The sequence below is a fragment of the Cnephaeus nilssonii genome, assembly GCF_951640355.1.
Source record: "Cnephaeus nilssonii genome assembly, chromosome: 20".
NCBI classification, from domain to species: Eukaryota; Metazoa; Chordata; class Mammalia; order Chiroptera; family Vespertilionidae; genus Cnephaeus; species Cnephaeus nilssonii.
The window spans coordinates 25,920,168-25,942,917 of NC_137091.1; the positions used below are offsets into that span (position 1 = coordinate 25,920,168).

The following is a 22,750-nucleotide window of genomic DNA, read 5'->3' on the forward strand; positions in this document are numbered from 1 at the left end:
ATGTAAACAATATTCTCTGCGGAGAAAAACGACGTGAGGGCTCGCCGAGTTTCACTTCTGCCGCTTCCCTCAAGCGGCCCCCCCCCGCTGGGGATCCAGTCCAAAGTTTGCATCCCCCCGGTGGGCGGGGCTCCAGGGCGGCGGGAACTGCCATTGGTGGCTTTGAAGGCGCAGCGGGCGGGAATAGCTGTAAGAAGTGAGGCGGCTGGCGAGGTGAACGGTAAGAGAGCCCCTAACCGCATGGAATCGGGCCCCAGAGGATGGGGGAGGCCTGAGAACCCACATCCCAAGCCTCTGAGGCAACTTTTTGTGACTGCCACACGTTCCCAGGCGAGGGACTGAGGCTTGGTCTGGGCTGGAGGCAGAAGGGCTGGAGCTATGGTTGAGGATGAAGAGGGCTTTGACGCTTGGTCGTGACCTCACATCCGCCCCTGTGGGGGCGGGACTTACGGAGGCGGGCGTCAGAGCTGAGCCGCCCCGAATGGTCACGTGATGGCCTACTCCGCTATCCCAGCCTTAGATTGCTGTTTTGCCCAGTGTTGGGTGTTTTGATTTTTCAGTTAACCTTGGCCTCCGCCCTCTTAGGTCCATGCAGCCTCCCGCGTTACTTCTTATGCTCCTTGTTGCAACTCTTCAGCGGTGCAGTTCTACAGAAAGATTACTTAAAAGGGCTGTTTTTTGTCATGCGTTCATTCAACAAATATATCTTGAGCACCTTCTATAAACCAGGCACTGAGCTGCATGCTAGGAAATAAGAAATTAGGTCATCACAGGGAATCAGAGTTTACTCAAGAGTTTTCCAACTTTGTTAGTGAGATTAAGTGCGCTCGGTCTACCAAAATTCTTCAGAATGGCATTCTGCAAACTACCCAAAATGTAGAATCTTCTGAGGCACTCTAAAATGCAGTATCTCAAGCCCTAATTGGTGACACACACACCCCGCCCAGTTTAAAGCGAAAGGGCCCAGGAGTCTGCATTTTAACAAGCCAGCCCACCCGCTTCCATTATTTTTGGTGTTTCACTGACTGTTGGACCCTAGTCCTTCCCGGGTTGTTTATCTCTTCAGTACACTGCTTAGGGAAAGTAGTACTTAATTCCACAAGTATTTGTCATTTAGGGTGATAGCCATGAATAAGACAAACATATAGTTCCTACCCTAGTGGATATCCTACATAATCTTTGTTTAGAAATCATGTTTTCTTGCTTTTTATGTTATGTATTTTGAGAGAGAGAGAGAGAGACGCCCATTAGTATCCCCAACTGAGGTAACAGTTGAAGTCAGCTGTCACCCCTGGCCTATAGCTTCTGCACTGAAAAAAGGGCTCAGAATCCCCCTTCCTTATGCCACGGCTTTAAGAGAGACACTGAGTTATGCCCGGGAAGATCATTACCCTGTCTGTTGCTGAGGGAGCTACACTAGATTTGGGGCTGAAGACCTTTTGGGCAGTTGGAGAACCACACCTTCAGGCAAGAAGCAGGAAAACTGAGGTAATGGCTCTAAGTTAATTGGCAGTGCATTAAAGGAGAAAGAGACCTCCGCCCTCTCCGCTTCCAGCTCTTACTGTCTGTAAGCTCAAAAATCCATCTGTTTATTCAGTTTCTCCCCTTAGAGTCTAATAATTAACCTTAAAATTTACATATTCTAGACAGAATTCTTGAGCTTTTGCTTTCTCCTCTGCCCCCTTACTGCCCCTACGAGTCTTCCCCATCTCAGGTAATAGCTTTTCTATTCTTTCAGTTACCTTGGTATCTCCTACACCTTACATCTAATCCATAGGACTCTCTCTTAAAAGTGTATCCAGAATCTGACCTTGTCTCACCACTTCTTTGGTCCACCATCATCTGTAACCTACATTATTGAGGTAGCCTCCCAGCTGGCCTCCTGCTTCCTCCGTTCCTCCTAGATTACATTCTCAGTACAGTAGCCAGATTGATCCTGGTAGAAAAACTAAGAGAGAGCATATTCTGCCTCTTCTCAAAACCTCCCAGCAGCTGATTTCTGACAAAGTAAAGGCCATGATCTCTGACCTCACCTCCTCCTCTGTGCGCCTCTCTCTGTCCTCCCTGGAGGCCTTCTTTTTCCTTGAAGGCCCCAAGGCTTTTTTACACTTCCTGTTCCCTCTGCCTGAAAAGCTCTTCCAATAACTGGCCACATGGCTCACTTTCCTCCAAGGATTGGCTCAAATGTCACCCTCTTGTGGGGCCTCCTCTGTCAACCCCCACCTCCACCTCACTCCCAGCCTGCTCCATTTTCACTAGTACTGGTTTCCTAACACTACTCCATTTGCTCTGCAGCACTTACCACTTTTTTTTTTATCCTCACCCAAGGACATGCTTAGAGAGAGGAAAGGGGAGAGAGAGAAGGAGAGAGAAAGAGAGAGTGAGAGAGAGAAAGAAACATCAATCAGTTGCCCCAACCAGGGATGAACCAAAACCTAGGTACATGCCTTGACCGGGAACCAAACTGGCAACCTTTTGGTGCAAAGGACGAAGCTCAACCAATGAACCACCCTGGCTGGGCAGCACTTACTACTTTTAACACATTTTGTGATTTTTCCTGTTGCCTGGCTCTCCAGAGTAGAAACAACACTCCATACTGGCAGGGATTTGTGTCTTTTTGGTTAAGATGTATTTATCCTCAGTGCCTAGAAAAGTGTCTAGCATGCATAAGTGCTCTTTCATTTGTTATATGAATTAGTAAACGAATGAATGATTTCCATATTATTGCCATCAAAAGTTCAAAATACTCTAGCCAAGGAAGAAGAGAGCACTAATTTTTTAAAACTCTAAAACACATTTAAATATACAGCTTAAGGAGAAAGTTATTAAATCCTCTTGTGAAAACACTTTGCAGATTGCCTGAGAAACAGTAAAATAAACATTTGGGTGTTTGACCTACAAATCAAAATCTCAGCTAAAAATATGATGTTTAAAAAACTGTTAAGTTGCCGAAACCGGTTTGGCTCAGTGGATAGAGCGTCAGTCTGCAGACTGAAAGGTCCCAGGTTCGATTCCGGTCAAGGGCATGTACATTGGTTGCGGGCACATCCCCGGTAGGGGGTGTGCAGGAGGCAGCTGGTCGATGTTTCTAGCTCTCTATCCCTCTCCCTTCCTCTCTGTAAAAAAATCAATAAAATATATTTTTTTTTGAAAAACTGTTAAGTTAAACTTGTGCTGTTTTTGTTTTATTAAAGTGCCAAAGAAATGGATGAAATTGTTGCCGAGTTTATCAAAAGGACCATCTTGAAAATCCCAATGGCTGAAATGATAACAATCCTGAAAGCCTGGGATTTTTTGTCTGAAAATCAACTGCAGACTATAAACTTCCGGAAGAGAAAGGAATCTCTTGTTCATGACTTGGTTATGCTTTGTGAGGTAACAATGTTCAAAATGATTAACCTTGAACTTTATGCTTTGTTTTTTGCTTTGTTCCCTTTGTCCAAAAGAGATTTAAGGCAGCTGCTAAACTGTGAAGTGATGAGGCTATGTTCTCCTCTGCCCCCTTATCTCCTATAGTGGAGACCACTATAGTGGAGAAGACACTAATTTTTAATTGGCTTTTCAGCTTACCAAAACTGCTTACAAATCACTAAGAAAAAAGTGAATACCATGAGAGAAAAAAACAGACAATCAATATAAGTAATGAGCAGTATTCTTTTTATACCTATCAGATTGTCAAAGATGAAAAGATAATAATACTCAGATGTGCTGGTCAAATTGTGTAGAAAGAGACACTCTTTCACATGTATTTATTTATTTGCTTTTTGCTTTAAAAAGATTCCAGACTTTCAGAAAATTTGCTAGTACAAAGAATTTCCATATTTCAGTATACCCTTCTCTTAGTCACTTTTAAATAAATATACTTTATGACCAAGCAGTCCCACTTCTGGAAATTAATGTGGGTAAAATCATAAAAAATAAAGAAATATATATAAATATAATTGATAAACATGTGTGTAGTTATAAATATGTAAATATGTATATATAAATAAACATTAACTAGCATTGTTTATAAAAACAAAAAATTGCAAACAAACAATACATAGAAAATGATTATACTCCACATAAAATATTATTCAGCCATTAGAAAGAATAAATTAGATGTTTGTGTGCACATTGAAAGAAACTATATGCTATGCATACATATAAATGTATAATGTATAGAATAGTGGTTCTCAGCTGGGATGAATTTTGTCTTCCGGAGGGTACAATGTCTGAGACATTTTTGGTTGTCAAAACTATAGGAGTGGGGTGCTCTTGGATTCCAGTGGATAGAGGCCAGGGATGCTTCTTAATGTCTTACAACAGCTCTCCACAACATAGAATTATCTGACACAAAACGTCAGTAGTACCTAGTTAAGAAACCCTGTTGTAGAGGAAGTTGAGAAAAACAAAAATTAAAAGTGATGAATGAGGAGTAGATTGTGGGAGAACAGGTGTGAGTACCTGTACTAAACATGAATCAGAAGGTGTATTTGTTACTTAACGAGAGAGTGTAGATCGGAGACAGGTTGTTAGTAAAGTATTGAGAGGGTGCACATAGTCTGTCCTAAGCAATTCTAAAATGTGCTGTGATTCTAAGGTAGAATCAAACCAATAGCCATGTTTACTGAATATTTTACCTTTTCTTTCAGGAGAAGCATGCGAGTGTCAATGATGCTGCCCTTTTAGACATTATTTGTAAGTTCTGGTGATTTGTATTTATAGTGAACCAATACAGTTTCATTGGAGAGGCAATATTGTAGATAAGGGCTCAAGTTGACCTGGTGTGTAAAATCCCAGCTCTATCGCTTACCAGTCCTGTGTCCTTTGCCAAGTCACATTGCCTTTCTAGGCCCCCGACTTCTACTAGTAAATAGAAGTAATAATAGCACCTATTAATATAATAACATTATAATAATATAGCACAGGATCACTGTGAGGGCTAAATGAGATCATGCTTGAAAGGTTCTTAGCACAATGACTGGCATATATAAGTACATATTAATAGAATTGAAAATATATTTCTGAAAATTTGTTCTTATTATAGTGCATCTTGTAAGGGATGTAAGGATTAAAACTGACTGGACTTTGCACGTGGTGTGGTCTAGGGCAGCGGTCACCAACCTTTCGGACTTCGGTGGTCCGTGGACCACTGTTTGGTGACCGCTGGTCTAGGGGGACTGAGTGGGAGGAGCACACATGGCTCCAGGGTCTATAGGTGCAACTAGAAGGACAGTGGCGCCCCTTGCTAAGTAAGGTAGGGAACACTAGAGGTGGACCGAGTATGTCACAAAGATCATGGGTTAGCCTGGGACGTGTTCTATTTGAGGAAAGGTCTTCATGTGTTGAAGTCCTTGCCACTTATGAACTTTTGCGTGATGTTTAATGGAATTATTACAACAAAAATTTTAATTTCTATTATTATAACAACCTTATTCAGAGATCAGTTAGCAGGCTATCTTAACTCTGAAATACAGAACCAAGAAGAAAATACCAGAAAGGAACAAAAACGCTTCTGATGCTGTCTCTTCGGCAGGCATCACATTGTGCCAGATTACATCTGTTTTAGACAAGACTTAGGGAATCAAGAATTGTCAGGCCATTGCTACAAATGGGGTGAGAGAGAGATCTGGGGACACCAGGCACCAAATATAAAACAAAAAACCCCCACTAAACTGTAGGAAGGACAGAAAGTACAAAAAGCACAGTAGGTTGGTGCCCTTGTGTGTTGGGGTCAACAGCCCCTTTTTATAGGGTGCAGAGTACCTTGATCCTAGGTGCAAAGACACAGGGATGCAGATGGAGGTCAGTACAGGGACAGAGTAAAGCCGGGATGATAATGTGGTTGGATTGAACTTAATAACTTCCTAGGTCCATTTTTACTCCAAGACACTCTTAGGTTTATAACTCCTGAAGGGTGTCTTCTATATCAAACTTTTCATTCATTCATCAGATATAATACGGAGTGCCAGCCAGTGTCTAGACACTGAATACAACAGTGCACAAGACAAAGTCCTGTATTCCACAGGATTCTAGTTGGGGAGACAAGCAGTATACAAATGACCATCTAAATATATGATGTGATGTAGGATAATGATAAGTGCTATGAAGTAAACTAAAGCAGGGTGGGTGGGGGGGTCAGTTTGGGTACGGTGATCAAGGTAGGCCACTGCATAGATGGCATTTTATTAGAGACTAGATGAGGTGCAGGAATGAAGTGTGCAACGAGCTAGAAGAAGAATGGTCCAGACAAAGGAACAGCCAGCTAGTACACACACCAGTTATGGGGAGCACGCCATCCCTGGCATGCTCAATAAATGCTGCATTCTGTGTGGAAATAGAATAAGTGATCTGACTTAAGAGTAAATGCTAAAGCTCTACTAGATTGAGTAATTCTTTATGACGTGTTTTATTTGTCTGGAGTAAATTTCATCCATGTAAAATTTATATTTGAATAAAAATGTATAACCAAATTTATAAATTACTATTTTCTCAACCTTCATGTTATTAAAAATATATATTCATAAGCACAGTACGTAAAAGTTCTATGATATTATAGCAATAAGTTTTTCCTCCCTCTCTCAGATACTCAATTTCATCAGCACCAGAAAGTTTGGGATGTTTTTCAGATGACTAAAGAACCAGGTAACATTTTCCCTTTTAAAGTAAAACATTTAGCAGGCCAGAGGAGTTAAATGGGGAAAAAGGGGGACATACTTAATACTTTCAACAATAAAGATTTTAAAAAATAACTTACCTAAAAAATAATAAGTGAACATTTACATTTGATATTTTGGCTATTTAAAAATGAATAGCAGTATGTTCCTCTTAAATCACTTTCTTTTCAAAATGAGTTGATTATTACTCATTTATGGGAAAATGAAAAATATATTTGGCAATGCTGTGTCAGAGTACCAGCAACATCTCTGTGATTTGAATATTATTGCTCTTTGAGGTTATAAAAATGCTTGCCTCAGGGTCTTTGAAATATATTTATTGAAGACATTGTAGCTCCCTTAATTTTTCTTTTCACTTTGACAGGTGAAGATATTGACCTTTTTGATATGAAACAATTCAAAAGTTCATTTAAGAAAATTCTTCAGAGAGCCTTAAAAAACGTAAGATTAAAATCTTTCTGAACTTCAATGAAATTTAATTCCATGCATCTGTGCTACTACCTTTTTCTATTTGTAAGAATTTCAATTAATAATATTCCACACTATTCTAGTCCATAACAAAAAAGAACTTATTCCATACTAATCTAGTTCAAAACAAAAGAGAACTTTTTATTATGCAAACTTTCCTTTCCACTCACCTCTCTCTTTAAAAAAATTTTTTTAAATTGATTTTAGAGAGAGGACTGAAGATGGAGAGTGATATAGAAATATCAATGATGAGAGAGAATCATTGATCGGCTGCCTCCTGCACGCCTCACACTGGGGATCAGCTCACAACCCGGACATGTGCTCTGACCGGGAATTGAACCGTGACCACCTGGTTCACGCTCAACTGCTGAGCCACATGGGCTGGGCTCCCCTCACCTCTCAATTCAAGGGCAAGTGCTTCTTTCTCAGGAGCAGCCCCATCCAATAGAACTCTGCAATGATGGGAATGTTGTATATCGGCACTGTCTAGTACACAAGCCAATAGCCACATGTGGCTACTGAGTACTTGAAATGTGGCTGGTGTGACAGGATCTAAAATGTTGATCTTATTTAACTGCAGCAAATTTTACATAAATAGCCACGGGTGCCTAGTGGCTCCTGTAATGGTCAGTGCAGCTCAAAAGCACCCACAGAATTGTTCTGCCATTCCATTTCCACAAGCACCTTATTATCGTAGGTTTGGGCAATCTCTCCTTCATTCTCTTTCCACGTTATTCTTAGTCCTCTTTACATATAAAATCATGCCAAAAAATGACATTTGCCATACTATGGCTGTCCTCCTTAGAGGAGTAATGTTCCCTCTTTTTTCATACACAATTCTTTGATCTTTCCATCTCTTTACTTCATCCTTTGTAACTTGTCATTCTTTCTATGTATCCACTTGTCAGTGAACATATTTTCTCCTTTCTTAAAATGACCCTTCTTCGGGTGCTTTGAACCCATCTCCTACATCCTCATAGGGCCTACATCTTGGTTTTTCTCTATTCTTTCACTTTCTCAACCCCTTCATCTACTGATGCCTACTCTAATGCTTATAAACATGCCCAAGTCCTAGTAAAACATATTCTCCATGCTCATCCTTAAGCATAAAACTCTTGGAAGGAAATACTTCTTGTCCCTCATGTAGGAGTCCCTTCATCACCATCCCTTCATTTTTCTCCAACAGGAGCACTGACTTAACCTGAGTGAGAGAGCAGCCTGCAGGGGCACCTGTTCTGGTCTGTGGCTCCAGGGCCTGGCTCTGCCCCTGCAAGGGAGGCCACCCGGAGTGATTCTGCCAGCGGCCACGTGGGTTTTATTGTCCAGAGGGCCACTTGTCTGCAGATATGAGCCAGTCATATGAGTTTCTTGGTAATATGAGTTATATGCTGCCTCCACCTGCCAACTCTCTTGCCTTATTTCTTAATTGTTCCAGAAGGATATTGTTCCCCTTCAAAGACCTCCCCAAAAAGGTGAACGGGTAATCCATCCTCACTGGCTTCATGCTTAAGCCCCTTGCTCTCTGGCTACTGCCCTCGATGCCAGTTTAAAACTGAGTTATTTTGTTTTGTTTTTGTTGTTGTTTTTGAGAGTGCATTTATTAAAGCTGGGGACAGCGAACCAAGGAAGGGCTTAGAATAGAAGAAGCAACAGGAGAGCCTTGTGGATTCCCACAAGGACCCCCTTTGGCTCTCTGAAAAGTCAGAGAAAAAGAAGCCTTGGGGACAGGTTCAGGAGGTTAGCCCAGGATGGGCTGCCGCTGCCCATTGCTCCCTTGGTTGCAAGTCTCATGGGGTCCCTTAAGAGTTTAAGAGCTGCACGACTAAGAGGGAAGAAAAGTGGGGATGTGCTCCTGGCAGGGAGAGCGCTGGGACTGAATTTTGAAGGGCAGTGGTTCTCACAGTGTGATCCCAGACCAGCAGAATCAGCATCACCTGGGAATGTGTTAGACATGCAGCTACCTGGGCTCCATCCCAGACCTACAGACTTAGACACTGTAGGGGTGAGCCCAAGTCCTCTAGGTGATGCTGATGCCCGATGAAGTTTGAGAACCTCCTGTTGAAGGGTGCCAGTGATATTTATAACAAAATTCCGCAGCCTATTTGAACAGTCATGCTGATTGCAAATACCTATGTGTGCTGGGCTCTATTCTAAGCCCTTCCCAATTACTAAGTCATTGCATCCACCTGGGTGGGTTACACAGCTGAAAATTGCAGAGCCAGGGTTTAAACCTAGGCAGGTGGCTTCCAAGCCAACCTTTCATATCTACACTGGGCAGGTTTTTTCAGCTTACTCTTTGCCAAGGCCCAGATGTTGGGGCTAAAAAGATGCACAACATCCATTTCTTGTGCTCAAGGTCACACTCTCAGCCAGTTGAACCCTCTTGTTCTTGAACATCTGTCTTCTCCTGGTTGTCTTCCACTCATCCTAAACTTGTGTGCCATCTCCATGACTCCTTTCCTTTCCTTCTGCCCTTCACTAGAGCACCCCACGAGGTTCTTCATTCAGCCCTCCACCAATGAGGTTACACTACAGGAATTTTCTTCGGTGGGAGAAAGGAGGGAGGTAGGAATAGAGTCCTTCATCATTTCCCTTTCAGAATCTAATGACTTGTCCCAACACCATTTGTTGACTAATTCAGTTTTTTCCACTGGTTTGTCATCATTGGAATCTTCAGATTCATCATACTTTTACAGTCTGTATTCTGCTCCTTGATCTGATTCTCCTCATGCTCTCCTGGATCCACTGCCTGCCTCTCAGGTGTCATCACCTGTACTCGACACTCCAGCCACACTGAACTAATCTTCTATGAGTTCTTGGACTTACCATAGGATGTTCCCTCTCCTTGGAACAACCTCCACCACCTGGCTTTTGCACAGCTCATTCCTCCCTGTCCCTCTGACCTCCACTTAAATGGTGCTTCCCTGCCTGGACAGGTTGCTCCCCTGTCCTGTGCTACTGTCACCATAATCTTCCCATTTTCTGGCTTAACTGTTAGTTTTCCTCCCAACCTGTAGGCTCCCTGAGAGCAGAACTCTGACCATCCTGCTCCCCACTGACACAGACAAGAGCTGAACAAACGCTGGGGGAGCCCTGGCCAGTGTTGTTCAGTGGATAGAGCATCAGCCCACGCACCAAAGGGTCGAGGGTTCAATTCCCAGTCAAGGGCACATACCTGGGTTGCAAGTTCAATCCCTGGCCCTGGTTGGGGTGCATGCAGGAGGCAACCAATTGATGTGCTTCTTTCACATTGAAGTTTCTCTCCCCCCTTTCCTATCCACTCTCGCTTAAAAATAAATTTTTTTTTAATGTCTTGGGTGAGGATTAACAAATGCTGGGGAATAAATGAATTGGGCATGTTCTTTGCAAACTCCCCATTCCTTTTATTGCTATAGTTTTTTAAATATTGTAATAACTATTAAGGCAAGTCCACCTTGCCCCATCCCCAATTACTCTTTATCAAAAACATCCTGACCATTCTTCAAGATGAACCTTAGAATCATAATATCAGATTTACAAAACAAAATCTTCAGCATTTTGAGTCGGGGAGGGGTCATCCATTTAATTTATAAATTCAAGGATAACTGTGAGCCAAAAGAAGGTATGTCTCTCCTTTTTTCCCCCTCTTTTATGAATAAGTACTATTTTCTACCTTGTCCATAAGTTATTTTTTACTATATTATTTGAAAAATATTCTTACCATGAAATTATAAACTTTTCAGAGGTGAAAGGAGAGTCCTATCTGGGTGTGGCCCACACAGCATTGTTTTCTTTATACAAAGCCTTATTGGCACAGAGTCCCTGGCCAGCTCTCCGTAAATATTGTGGATTTATGGTTGGGACCCTCCTGGAACCAGCCTTTTTGTGAAGCTGAACATGACTGGCTAACTTGTTTTTCCACTGAGCCAAACCGGTTTCGGCTTTGGCTAACTTGTTTTTGAGAACCACTCTTGGCAGCGTCCCCACACTACTTCACTCAAAACAAGAAACAGCCCAGGGGGCTTCTCTCTTGGCGCCAGTTCAAATTTCTCTGCTTACAGTACCCTCTCCTCATTCAAGGCCTATTTTAGGCACCAGGAACTTCTGTTCTCTGAACCCCATGCCTCCTGCCCCCACCATTCCAGGAGAAAAGAGTCGAAAACACTCATATCTCCTCCTATTTTAAAGCCCGCGTATTTCAATTGTTAGATTTCTTCTCTTTTTATCACTGCCATATTCCAAAAGCTTTTACCTCCTGAATGAACCTCAGATAGACTAGCAGGAGAAGCTAGGGGAACAAAGGAGCCTTATTATGGGACATATCTGTACTATTTGAAAGGTCAGCTAGAGACTGATGTGCTGTGTACATGATGTTTTAGAAGAGAGGGATGTACCAGTAAAGCTCCTGTGTCGTCTTATCCATTGTTCCCCTGCTCTGAGCTGGGTGACACGTCCTAACCACTTTTCTCAGTTGACCAAGAACTTCCAGCTGGCCTTCACTCTCCTCCTCATAACTTAGCCAGCGAATGGATAACCCCACTTTCCCAAAGGCTGATGATGGGAATGTCATGCCAAGGAGCATCTCCTGGTACTCAGGATTGAGGAGTGACTCACTTGCTGCTCTAGGACAGGTATCTTAACCCTTATTGTGCCAAGGACCCCTTTTGGCCATTAGTAAAGCTTATAGACCACTTCTCAGAAGAGTGTTTTTAAATGCTATAAAATAAAATACATAGAATTACAAGGGAAGCCAATTATATTAACATACAGTTATTAAGGTTTTAAAATACTAAATTGTGATATAGTACTGTATGCGTTTCTTTATTAACACAAATAGTCACATGGTGGGTCTACAAACAACTAGTTTCAAAGTAGTAATGGGTGTAAATGATATTTTTTGAGGCATCTGCAATAATTGTAATGTGATAAAAAAAAATTGGAATTTCTGTGAAGAACAAAGTAACTGGTTCTAAAATTCTGTTTTGTTGCCTGCCTTCACAATTGAAGGAGATGATAATTTTCAGTTGAAATTAGTGCAAATAAAGATATAATCTCCCCCCGCCCCCCACCAAGTTCATAGATGCCCTGAATTCTAACTATGGACTTCAGGTTAAGAATTCCTGTCCTTGAATCAATTGGGTAGAAAAGCTGGTGTGAGAAGGTACAGGAATGCTAACTGGGGAGTGATGGACTGAGCCTGTGGTTCAGGGATTCAATCCAGACCCAGAGAGAGCGAGAGCGAGAGCGAGAGCGAGAGAGAGAGAGAGAGAGGGAGAAAGAGAGAGAAAAATACCTTTTTTGGATTGTATATAGGCCCTTATGAAAATTTTGATACATGATACAGCACGTCTCTCCAGAAAACATACACTTAGATATATATACCTGACTGTGCATCCAATTCAGGGAGGTCACAGGCCTCTTGGAGCCCTCATTTAAAAGATTCTCATTCTAGCCCTAACCAGTTTGGCTCAGTGGATAGCATGTCGGCCTACAGACTCAAGGGTCCCAGGTTCGATTCCGGTCAAGGGCATGGACCTTGGTTGTGGGCACATCCCCAGTAGGGGATGTGCAGAAGGCAGCTGATTGATGTTTCTCTCTCATCGATGTTTCTAACTCTCTATCCTTCTCCCTTCCTCTCTGTAAAAAATCAATAAAATATATATTTTTTAAAAAATAAAAATAAATGAAAGATTCTCATTCTGGGCTAGAGAGACTACTTGAATATGTTGAGTGCTACCAGTTTTCTCCCTCTAGTTAAAGTGTGCCCTCCATATATTTTATTTAGTCTTGATTTTACAGGTGTTTTTACTTTGGTAACGTGACACAAAGAGGCTATTGAGAATAAGATCCTATCTTCCACTCAAGGCAGTAGTGGTCCCCTTGTTGGGACCAATTGCTGTGCTGCTCACTCAGGGAATGTCAGACAGCTACGCACCCTCCACGCCCAGGACTGGGGAAGGTTCCTTGTCTCATGCACCAAGGGGATTTGGTAATGCAGCCAAATAAAGAGCGGGCAGAATCAAAGCAACTGCCTTCTTAATGCCAGCAGTCACGTTACAACCAGATTACTGGAGTAAGGTATAAGAGGGTGGGAATAAAGAGACATGGGCCAGCCAAGTACACCTGTCTCAAGTATTGCCTTTGAGGGTCTGAGCTCCGAGGGAAAGCTGAGTCAAGGGGAAGCTAATAACCTAAGATTAGGTTACTGAATTCCAGACGAACTGATAGTCATATTTAAGTTTAGAAAGGTCTACATTTTATTCATGAAATGGAAAACAAACAGAATTTCCTATTCTCACCACATAACTTTCCTTTAGAGTAATTTGTAGCATCTCAGCTAAATGCATAAAAGTATTAGGATTAATATATTTTAAGCCTATATATATTAGTATAGTATATATTCTAATGTTGCTATTAAATTTAATAGTGCACCCTAGGTCTATGTTCCATGCAAAAACAAGCTCCATTTTATAACAAATAAAGCATTTGTAAGGCTGCCTTCATAAACTCTTACAGGTGGAGGAACAGTTTTTCAGGACAAGCCCAAGAAATTATTGAAAAATTCTGATATCATGATTGTAGGTTTTTAATTTTTTTCTTCCAAAAGACTTTGCAAAGCAATATATGTGTCTGCAAAACAACCACAAAATACTTTCTCAAAGATTCCCAAAACACTGTAATGAAAAGTAGGAGAAAAGACTGTGTGGAAGATTACAATGACATCCTTCACCCCTAGAAAGCACGTGTTGGTGCTACAAGATTTTACTTAGGAAACTTAAATTTTCTTTTTTAATAAGGTATCAGTCACCTTCAGGGACGCTGAGGAGAATGCAGTATGGATTCGAATTGCCTGGGGAACACAGTATAAAAAGCCAAACCAGTACAAACCTACTTACGTGGTGTACTATTCCCAGACTCCGTATGCCTTCATTTCTTCTTCCAGGCTGAGGAGCAGCATTCCCCTTCTGGGTCAGGTATGGAACCAGTTACTACAGCTATAAAATTGTATTATCCTATCTCAAAAGTCTATGTAGGATTAAGCACTATATGTAAAATGCCACATGTAATTCTTGATTTCCTAAAATGAGGAAGTGTTCTTCTGCATATGGAAAAGTGGTATAAGCATTGGTTCGGAGCTCTTCATTATTGTCTTTTAATCTAGAAGTAATGCATATTTAATGTAAAAATTCAACCAACACAGAGGTCTTTAAAGATCAACCCTTAGTCTTTTAAAACTTCATATCCTTTTTCCCAATCCTGTTTACCCAAAATTATTACTGTTAACAGTTTTGTTATTTCCTTTCAGATGTTTTATTACAAAAACCAGAGTAGCATAGCATCTGTCATTTGCTTTTTTAACATTTCCATGTGTTTCCATATGATACACCTCACAACTTTTTTCTGACTGCATAATTTGCCTATTAATGAACATTCTTTTCATTTGTAATCATTTTTCTTACATTCTGTGCACAAGAAGGAGCCTGTACTCACAGCCTGCTTCTTGTTATAGCTCTGTCTTCCTAGCATCTTTCCCCTGAATAAGCCATCCCTACATAGGCCTGACAACTGCTGCTGTTTTCACTCTCTATTAATATTCACATCTACAGTGGCACCTCAGTTGGTGCCAGAGCTACCATTTAAGCTGGTTGTAGGTGAGCAGCTCCACCATCCAGGCTCCATCATCCCTAGTAGAGTGAGCATTCCACAGTATGGAACTAAGAGCGATAGGATCCTAGTGGGCAGGCTTGCTTGTCTATTTAAATTCCTTGGCTGTTTACTGAAATGGCAGAAGGATTTCTGCTGCTGCATGCTTCTACTTTCCTTTAACACAACTCTGCTTCTTTATGTTTGGGATCTTTTCCTCCTTAATGTATAGCGGTTGTTCATCCACTTACAGCCAGGTGAGTCCACCCTGCCACAGCTAGTTTAAACACTGCCCCACAAGCTAATGTTTATTTCCATTGTGAATCTTAAGGCAAACTTATCTCTACCCTCTAGTTCCAGGTAAGTATTTTATTAATTCTGTTTCTGCCTTCTAACTTGTTTCCCCAGATAATGGGAAGTTTTTATAAATTGCTCTCAATGTATACTTTTTTCTTCAGTATTTGTCCTAAAGCATACATATTTGCATTTTAGTGTGGCAGTATCATTGTAATATTAGATGACTGGTATTCTAAAATGGTAACATTTGAGTATTCATTGTTTATTCCTAAGTCTGAACTTAATTTATTATAAATCCTAACTTTAAATAGGAATACAGTTCTAAAAATGGTACAAAAGATTTTGCATTTATGAGAATTTTAATGCCATTAGCCTTTTTTTTTTTTTTTTGTCTTTTAAAAAAGCTGAGTAACAGGACATGAGATTATATTTTTCTGGGTTTCTTTTCACTCTAGAGTAGAAAGTATTCACTTATTGCCACTCTTAATTTTACTTTGACAAATATTGTAAATACAGGAATAGACACAGTAATCCTAATATTCTTTCTAATTTTCACTTTAAGGCACTGACAATTGCTAGCAAACACCATCGGATTGTGAAAATGGACTTCAGAAGCCGATATCTGGACTCTCTTAAGGCTATTGTTTTTAAACAGTATAATCAGGTGAGCCCATCAGTGACTGTTTAAAGTTAAGTCTCCATTTTCTCTTTACAAGCCACTGAGCAGGTGGAAAAGTTCACCTACAACAAAAGGAGATCCCTTCAGGTACTACTGAAGCAGAGAAAACTTTCAGATAGGTAACATTAAAGGAAACAAAACAATGAAATGCCTCACTATCACCTTTTTATAATCATATTTTGTGTTTTATACTGCTCATTAGTTATTGGAGTCTGTTAGATCCCAGTTTCCAGATCAGCTATTCTAATTAGAGTTTATTTTCTCTTTAGAATAACTTACTGCCTTTTTAAGCTAATTACAAAAAAGTAATTCTACTACTCTCTTCTATTATGCAAGAGAGAAGTAGAATTAATTTCTTGTCCCATCACTCCAGTAGGTGATACAGGGGTTAGAAGTAAAGGAAAAAGCATTGGTTTATTAAGTCCTGCAATATATTTATTTGTTAAAATTATTTAAATGCATCGTTCCCTTTTAATTATAAGAATGGATCTGGCCGTACTCACAGGTTCAGGGTTATTTGCTCCTGTGCATGGTATCTGTGTGCTCATATGTTCAGACTCCTGTAGGTGGGTCATTAATGCCCTATGTATATCTTTGAGCTCTTAGATATATGACACAGGGTGGGACAAAAGTAGTTTTACAGTTGTTAACATGGAAAATAATACAATGATTAATAAATAATACAAGTCTAAACTCTTGTGTTTTAATACAATTGTAAACCTACTTTTGCCCTACCCTATACTTATATCTGTTCTACATAGAAAGAAGTGATGGCTCTGCAAGCCCTCTAAGGAAAACAAATCTAACATAAAGAAGCTAGATAATGATTTTTCTCCCATAGCAGCCCCCTCCCCTCTTACCAGCCACATTCCCATCAAATTGCTATCAACTGTTCTGCTCTGACAGTTGCATTCCTAGGAAAATACACGTTGTCAAATACTTAATTATAAAAACAGTGGCTTCAGTGGGGGAAGGTCAGAGAAGGGATTTGAGAAATTCAGACTTTTAGTAGGAAAATTATTTTTACAAAAGGAATCTCAGTGAGTTTTTTGGGGTTATAAAGACATAGCATAAAGCTAAAACTTCACATTGCAAATTCTGCCCTGATTTATCTAGCTTTTGTACTCACCGCCTATTCCTTCCAGGTCCCTTTTTATGATAACAAAGTATAGACAGAGCTCCTCAGGCAAAACAGCCATGTTGCTGGCCCTAGATGTCTCTGCCAATATCCTACTCTAGGAGAAATGCTCCACTCAGCCTGGATATGGCCTTAAATCTCTTCTTGTTTGAAAAAATAAATATAAAATTTGAGCCCTTGCTGGTGTGGCTCACTGGTAGAGCATTGGCCCGAGCAACGAAGGGTCTCAGGTTCAATTCCCAGTCAGGGGCACATACCTGGGTTGCAGGTTTGTTCCTGGCCCCAGTCAGGGCGTGTACAGGAGACAACCAATCGATGTGTCTCACATTGGTGTTTCTCTCTCTCTCTCCCTTGCCGTTCCTTCTACTCTCTTTAAAAATCACTGGGGAAAAAATCCTTGGGTGAGGATTTACCAAAAAAAATAGATAAAACTTGACATACTTTTACGTACTAAAACAAGTAATAGCTGTACTTCAAGGTGTTAAAATCAGGAAAACATTCACTTTTTCTTTTTTTCCCTAGACTTTTGAAACTCACAACGCCTCTACACCTCTACAAGAAAGAAACCTTGGGCTAGATATAAACAGTATGTGTGTTTTAAAATAAAAACTGAATTTGAAAGTATACTCTTAAAAATGAAAATTTTCCTATCTCTTAGCAATGAGTTGGCAATAAAATGAAATGGTACAGCCATTCTGAAACATTTTTATGGATTTCTAATGGCATAGGAACTGCTATTGATTCCATGTTAAGTAAAGAAAGCAGGATAGAAAATTGTGTGTGTTTTATAATCCCAGTTTTAAAAATATACTTTTTTTCTCTGAAAAAGGGCTACACAGGAATATATAAAATGTTAACTGTACTTATTTCTGTGTGGTAGAATTATGAGGGGCTTTTATTTTCTTTTTTTATCAGTGCTTTCCAATTTTTCAACAGTAAGAAAATATTACAATCAAGAGAAGAACCAGTAAATATTATCTTTAAATTATACAAGCAAGTTGAAAGGTTAGGAATTAGAAGGGGATAATTTAAGGATGAAATATATTCCTAACAGCTCTTTTATTTGAAATCTTCCATCTATAGTGGATTCAAGGATCATTCATGAAAACATAATAGAAAAAGACAGAGTACAAAGAGTGACTCAAGAAATTTTCGGAGACTATCCTCAACCAAGACTAGAATTTGCACAATATAAGGTAGGACATTGCTGTAAACTAGCTACAGTTATCAATATTTTCTTAAGAGAACAAAACATCTAAGTGAACTGGATCTAAGAAACTTTCTTATTCATTTGTGACTTTAATTTTGTATAATCAATTTATGAGTTAAAATAGACTTCTCTATAATATTTAGTAAGTTCCTCTATTAATAAAGAAGACCTTTGGAAATTTTGAATTTACCTTTTCATTTCATCTTTCATATTAATTCAATTATATATAACTGGCTGTGATCTATATTTTTGAGGGGAAAAATTGTAGGCTATATCTTTCTAATCCATCCACACCTAGAACAATACTTACAATGCAATGGGTGCTCATAAAGACTTGTTGAATAAAATAGTGAATAAATAAGTAATTATATAGTCCAGTTGGTATTACATGGAGAAAAAAACAGTAGCCTAGTTAGTTTTGTAAACCTAGCTCATCCCAGAAGTGTACCACTGCCCACCAAGAAGACCAGTGTCAGGGACAAGCCCATTGCCACCATTACAAGAATTCAAGGTTTTGTTATGATCACTAATGTCATACGCATGGTCATACAACACTCTCCTCCCCTTAAACACCTCATTAAAATTCTTTCTGCTTAGTGCGCCTACAGCCACAGGGCACACACTTCAAATCTACCATAGATCTGCTTATTTAGGCCTAATGCTTATTTGGTTTGATGTGTTTTCAGTACGAACAGCTGATTAACACCTTTCAAGTTTGGTTCCCTGAATAGCAGATTTTAATCCAGTTCCTTTAGAAAGCTTGTATTGTGGGACACTAGTTCTCAAAATGTGGTCCCTGGACACTAGTTCTCAAAGTGTGGTCCCTGGACCATCAGTACCTGGGAATAGATAAGAAATGTGGATTCTCGGCCCCACTTTAGTTCTACTGGATCAGAATTCTGGAGGTGCCATCTGGTTTTACAAGCCCTCTAGCTAATTTTGCACTCTAAAGTTAGAGATCCACTGAAGGAGTATACAGAAGATTTAATCTACAAAATTTCCCTTTACATATATCTTAGAATGGCTCTATTCTATAAGCCAAGGTGCACATTGATGCATACCTGCCACTAATTTTCCCCCACTTCCTATTTTGAAAAATGTCAAACCTTCAGAAAGCTTGCAAGAATATTACAGTGAATATCCCTTTGCTTCAGTTCACCAATTGTTAACATTTTGCCACAGTTGCTTTCTTTCTTTATGCTGAACCATTTGAGTTAGTTGCAGGCATTACTCACTCTTCAGCTATTCCAGCGTACTGCCTCTAAATGCGAAGGATCGCTTTAAGTTTTAAAAAAAAATTGAAATTAGAATCTAAGAGCCAAGTACCTATTGAATTAGCAATACTTGGATATTTTATAATATTAATTTTTTTATGTGTGGTAATGTTAGGGGGTGAAAAGCGTCCTTTTTAGGTATTTTTAGATACATATTGAAATATTTACAGGTGGAATACTATAATGTCCTGGATTTGCTTCAGAATAATCCAGTGTGGGTGGACTGTAGGGAATGGGAAGAAAGGTAATAAGTGAAAAAATACTGACCACTAGTTGATCATTGTTTCAGCTCAGTGATATGCACATGGGACTCATTATACTGTTCACTTTACTTTTGTGGGGTTTTTTTAATCTTCCATAATGAGAAGTAAAAAAGAAATCATGGTAGTGATTCAAAAGACATGACATTTTTATATTGAAATAACAGGTTACCAAAGATAGTGCTAATTTTCCATTAAGAATGCAAAATAGGCCCTGGCTGGTGTGGCTCATTGGATAGAGCGTTGGCATACAGACTGAAGGGTCGTAGACACATGCCCAGGTTGCCGACTAGATCCCCAGTAGGGGGCGTGTAAGAGGCAGCCAATCAATGATTCTCTGTCATCATTGATGTTTCTCTCTCCCTCTCTCTTCCTCTCTGACATCAGTAAAAATATATTTTTTTAAAAAGAATGCAAAATAGGACACCTGTGGGTGAAACTGCCATCCAAAATCTCCTGTGTGTCAGGCACTGTGCACACTTAGCATTTTGTGTGTTCTATCGTTTGATATGCTGGTTGCCCTCTACATTTTCAGTTAGCAAATTAATGCTTCTCTCATCCATTAATCCCTGTATTTTTTTTAAAATATATTTTATTTATGTTTTTACAGAGAGGAAAGGAGAGGGAGAGAGAGTTAGAAACATTGATGAGAGAGAAACATCAATCAGCTGCCTCCTGCACACCCCCCACTGGGGATGTGCCCGCAACCAAGGTACATGCCCCCAACTGGAATCAAACCTGGGACCCTTGAGTCTGCAGGCCGACACTCTATCCACTGAGCCAAACTGGTCAGGGCAATCCCTGTATTTCTTGATGATAATAATTAATGAAATGAGTAATCCAATTTTGTTACATGTTGCCATTCCAACTGATATATTTAATAGTCATTTATAAATATATTTGTTGACAGCTTGAAACGAAATTCAAAAGTGACTTAAATAGGGGCATCTTGGCTGAAAGAAAAGAACCTCTCCGGTGCCTAGTAAAGTTCTCTAGCCCGAATCTTCTGGAAGCATTGAAATCCTTAGCACCAGCAGGTAAGTAGTCAGTTTATTTTGCAAGCTAGAACAATTAACAGCATACTACATTGAAAGCTCTCTTTGCTGACCTCTGAGCTTTCTCACGACCAGTCTGGTATCCCATCATACCCTCTATTGCATATTCTGCTTCTGCACATAACGGGGGTCCATGATCTTGCCCATTTTTAAACCGACTCAAATCTTTACCCTGTGATTATTTTTATTGTCTCTTCTTTTTCTTTTTTTAATTTCAGGTATTGCAGATGCACCACTTTCTCCATTGCTCACTTGCATACCCCAAAAGAGAATGAATTATTTTAAAATTAAAGATAAATAAAACATACATGGTTTATAAGCATCACATCTCCCTGACTATATTGCATACACATTTCACTTCATGGATAGCTGTTTTAGACATGAACCCTTAATATTGACAATTTTAAAATGTTCAATATAATTGTTGGGAATGATTATTTCCTCTTCCACTGTGTGCTCCCTCTTCCTCGTGTCCTGCAAAGCATAGCAGTTGTGGGTCTTTAAGTGTCAGGATGTCCTTTTTCTCACACCTGTCTCTCTTCTGTCCTAGAGAGGTCTGGTTCCAATTGCTGGTTTTTTAGGAATTTTCTCTTAAGATTTGGATCACATAAAGAAATGCAAAGAAACTATACCCAACTCAAAACTTTCTAGGAGAATCATAAACTTGGTACATTCAGAGGGTAGACTTGGGTCCATTAAGTTATTATTGCAGGAGGTAGTATATCAGATCATTTAGTTATATAAAATAATGGTTTCATTGTAAATATACTTTTCATAATCTATTTTATCGTACATATGACATTCAAACTGACCAATTTTATACTGATTTGTGAATAAAGATATTTAAAAACTGATACATAAGTTACTTTTGATGAAAATAAAAAAGAGGCTTATTGTACAGATACATAAATACAATCAGAAAAAAGGAGTTAGCCCTAGCTGGTTTTGCTCAGTGGATAGAGCATCGGCCTGCGGACTGAAGGGTCCCGGGTTCGATTCCGGTCAAGGGCACATGCCTGGTTGTGGGCTCCATCCCCAGTGGGAGGCGTGCAGAAGGCAGCCAATCAATGATTCTCTCATCATTGATGTTTCTATCCCTCTCTCCCTATCCCTTCCTCTCTGAAATCAATAAAAATATATATTTTTTTTTAAAAAAAGGAGTTAAAGTATGCTTTATAATACAATGGTATTTTCTACAGACTGTAGGTATTTTATGTGAAAAATATGTTTTTAGATTTAATTAGCAATAGCAAAGACACTTTGGTTATCTCAGACTGAGGCACTGAGTCTGCAAGGACTTAATGCTAATTTCCTTATGGATTACTGTTGTGATTTAAAGCATCTGTGCACACAGGGCAGGCACTTCTGCTCGGTGCCTGAATAGCCAGGCTGTGTTAGGTCTGCACAGAGGTGCCGCATGTTCCTGGGTTGGCTTCTCACAGCTCACAGCCCTCCTTGGTGCTTGGCAAGGGTGTGCAACTGGGACCTGAATGAGAAGATGCTAATCATATTATCCAGTCTATAGTGGAATCACTTGAGGCTGCACACTGAGGCCCTCCCAGACAGAAGTACCTGCTTAAGGAAATGAGAATACAAGGAACTCTTACCTATTATGTGCTTGATGGTCCAGACACACATACTGTATTCAAATGTAGTCTTGAGAACAGATGGAGCAGTAAATACCTCTATAGCCAAGGTATTTACTGCCTAATGTAAAATTAGGGAAAAGAAATTGCTTCAGAATAATGCAGTGGGATTTTTGAATTTTTTCTAATTAGGAATTTATTTAATTTTACATTAAGTAGAATCTCTAAAAATGAATACTAGCTAACATTGATTAAGCCCGTAAATATATGGCAAACACTGCTAACTATTTTATATGCATTGTTTTATTTTCATAACAATCCTTTAAGGCAGGCAGCATTACTAGTCTTATCCTACTTAATTGAATAACAAAGCTTAGCCTAGCTAGTAAGTGGCTGAGCCCACATTACTAGTTAACTACAGGCAGTCAGACCTCAGAGCCTGTACTCTTAGACTCCACACTGAAAAGAACAATAGTCCATGGATCCTGTCCCACACATAGA

The 22,750-nt window shown here is 39.7% G+C and overlaps 1 protein-coding gene across 2 annotated transcripts; it reads left to right on the top strand.

Moving 5' to 3' along the window:
• Nucleotides 1-150: 150 nt before the first annotated feature.
• Nucleotides 151-21,751, top strand: CENPN (centromere protein N). 2 transcript variants are annotated; one of them, XM_079800160.1, is made up of 11 exons: nt 151-220; nt 3,195-3,375; nt 4,635-4,680; nt 6,568-6,627; nt 7,024-7,100; nt 13,904-14,080; nt 15,610-15,711; nt 17,387-17,450; nt 17,948-18,060; nt 20,519-20,645; nt 20,882-21,751. In XM_079800160.1, exons 2-11 carry the CDS (start codon nt 3,205-3,207, stop codon nt 20,962-20,964), a joined length of 1,020 nt encoding a protein of 339 aa, XP_079656286.1. In that variant the 5' UTR covers nt 151-220; nt 3,195-3,204; the 3' UTR covers nt 20,965-21,751. The 2 variants fall into 2 exon arrangements, with proteins under 2 accessions (XP_079656286.1, XP_079656285.1); XM_079800159.1 differs by lacking the exon at nt 151-220 and adding an exon at nt 1,244-1,488.
• Nucleotides 21,752-22,750: the final 999 nt, after the last annotated feature.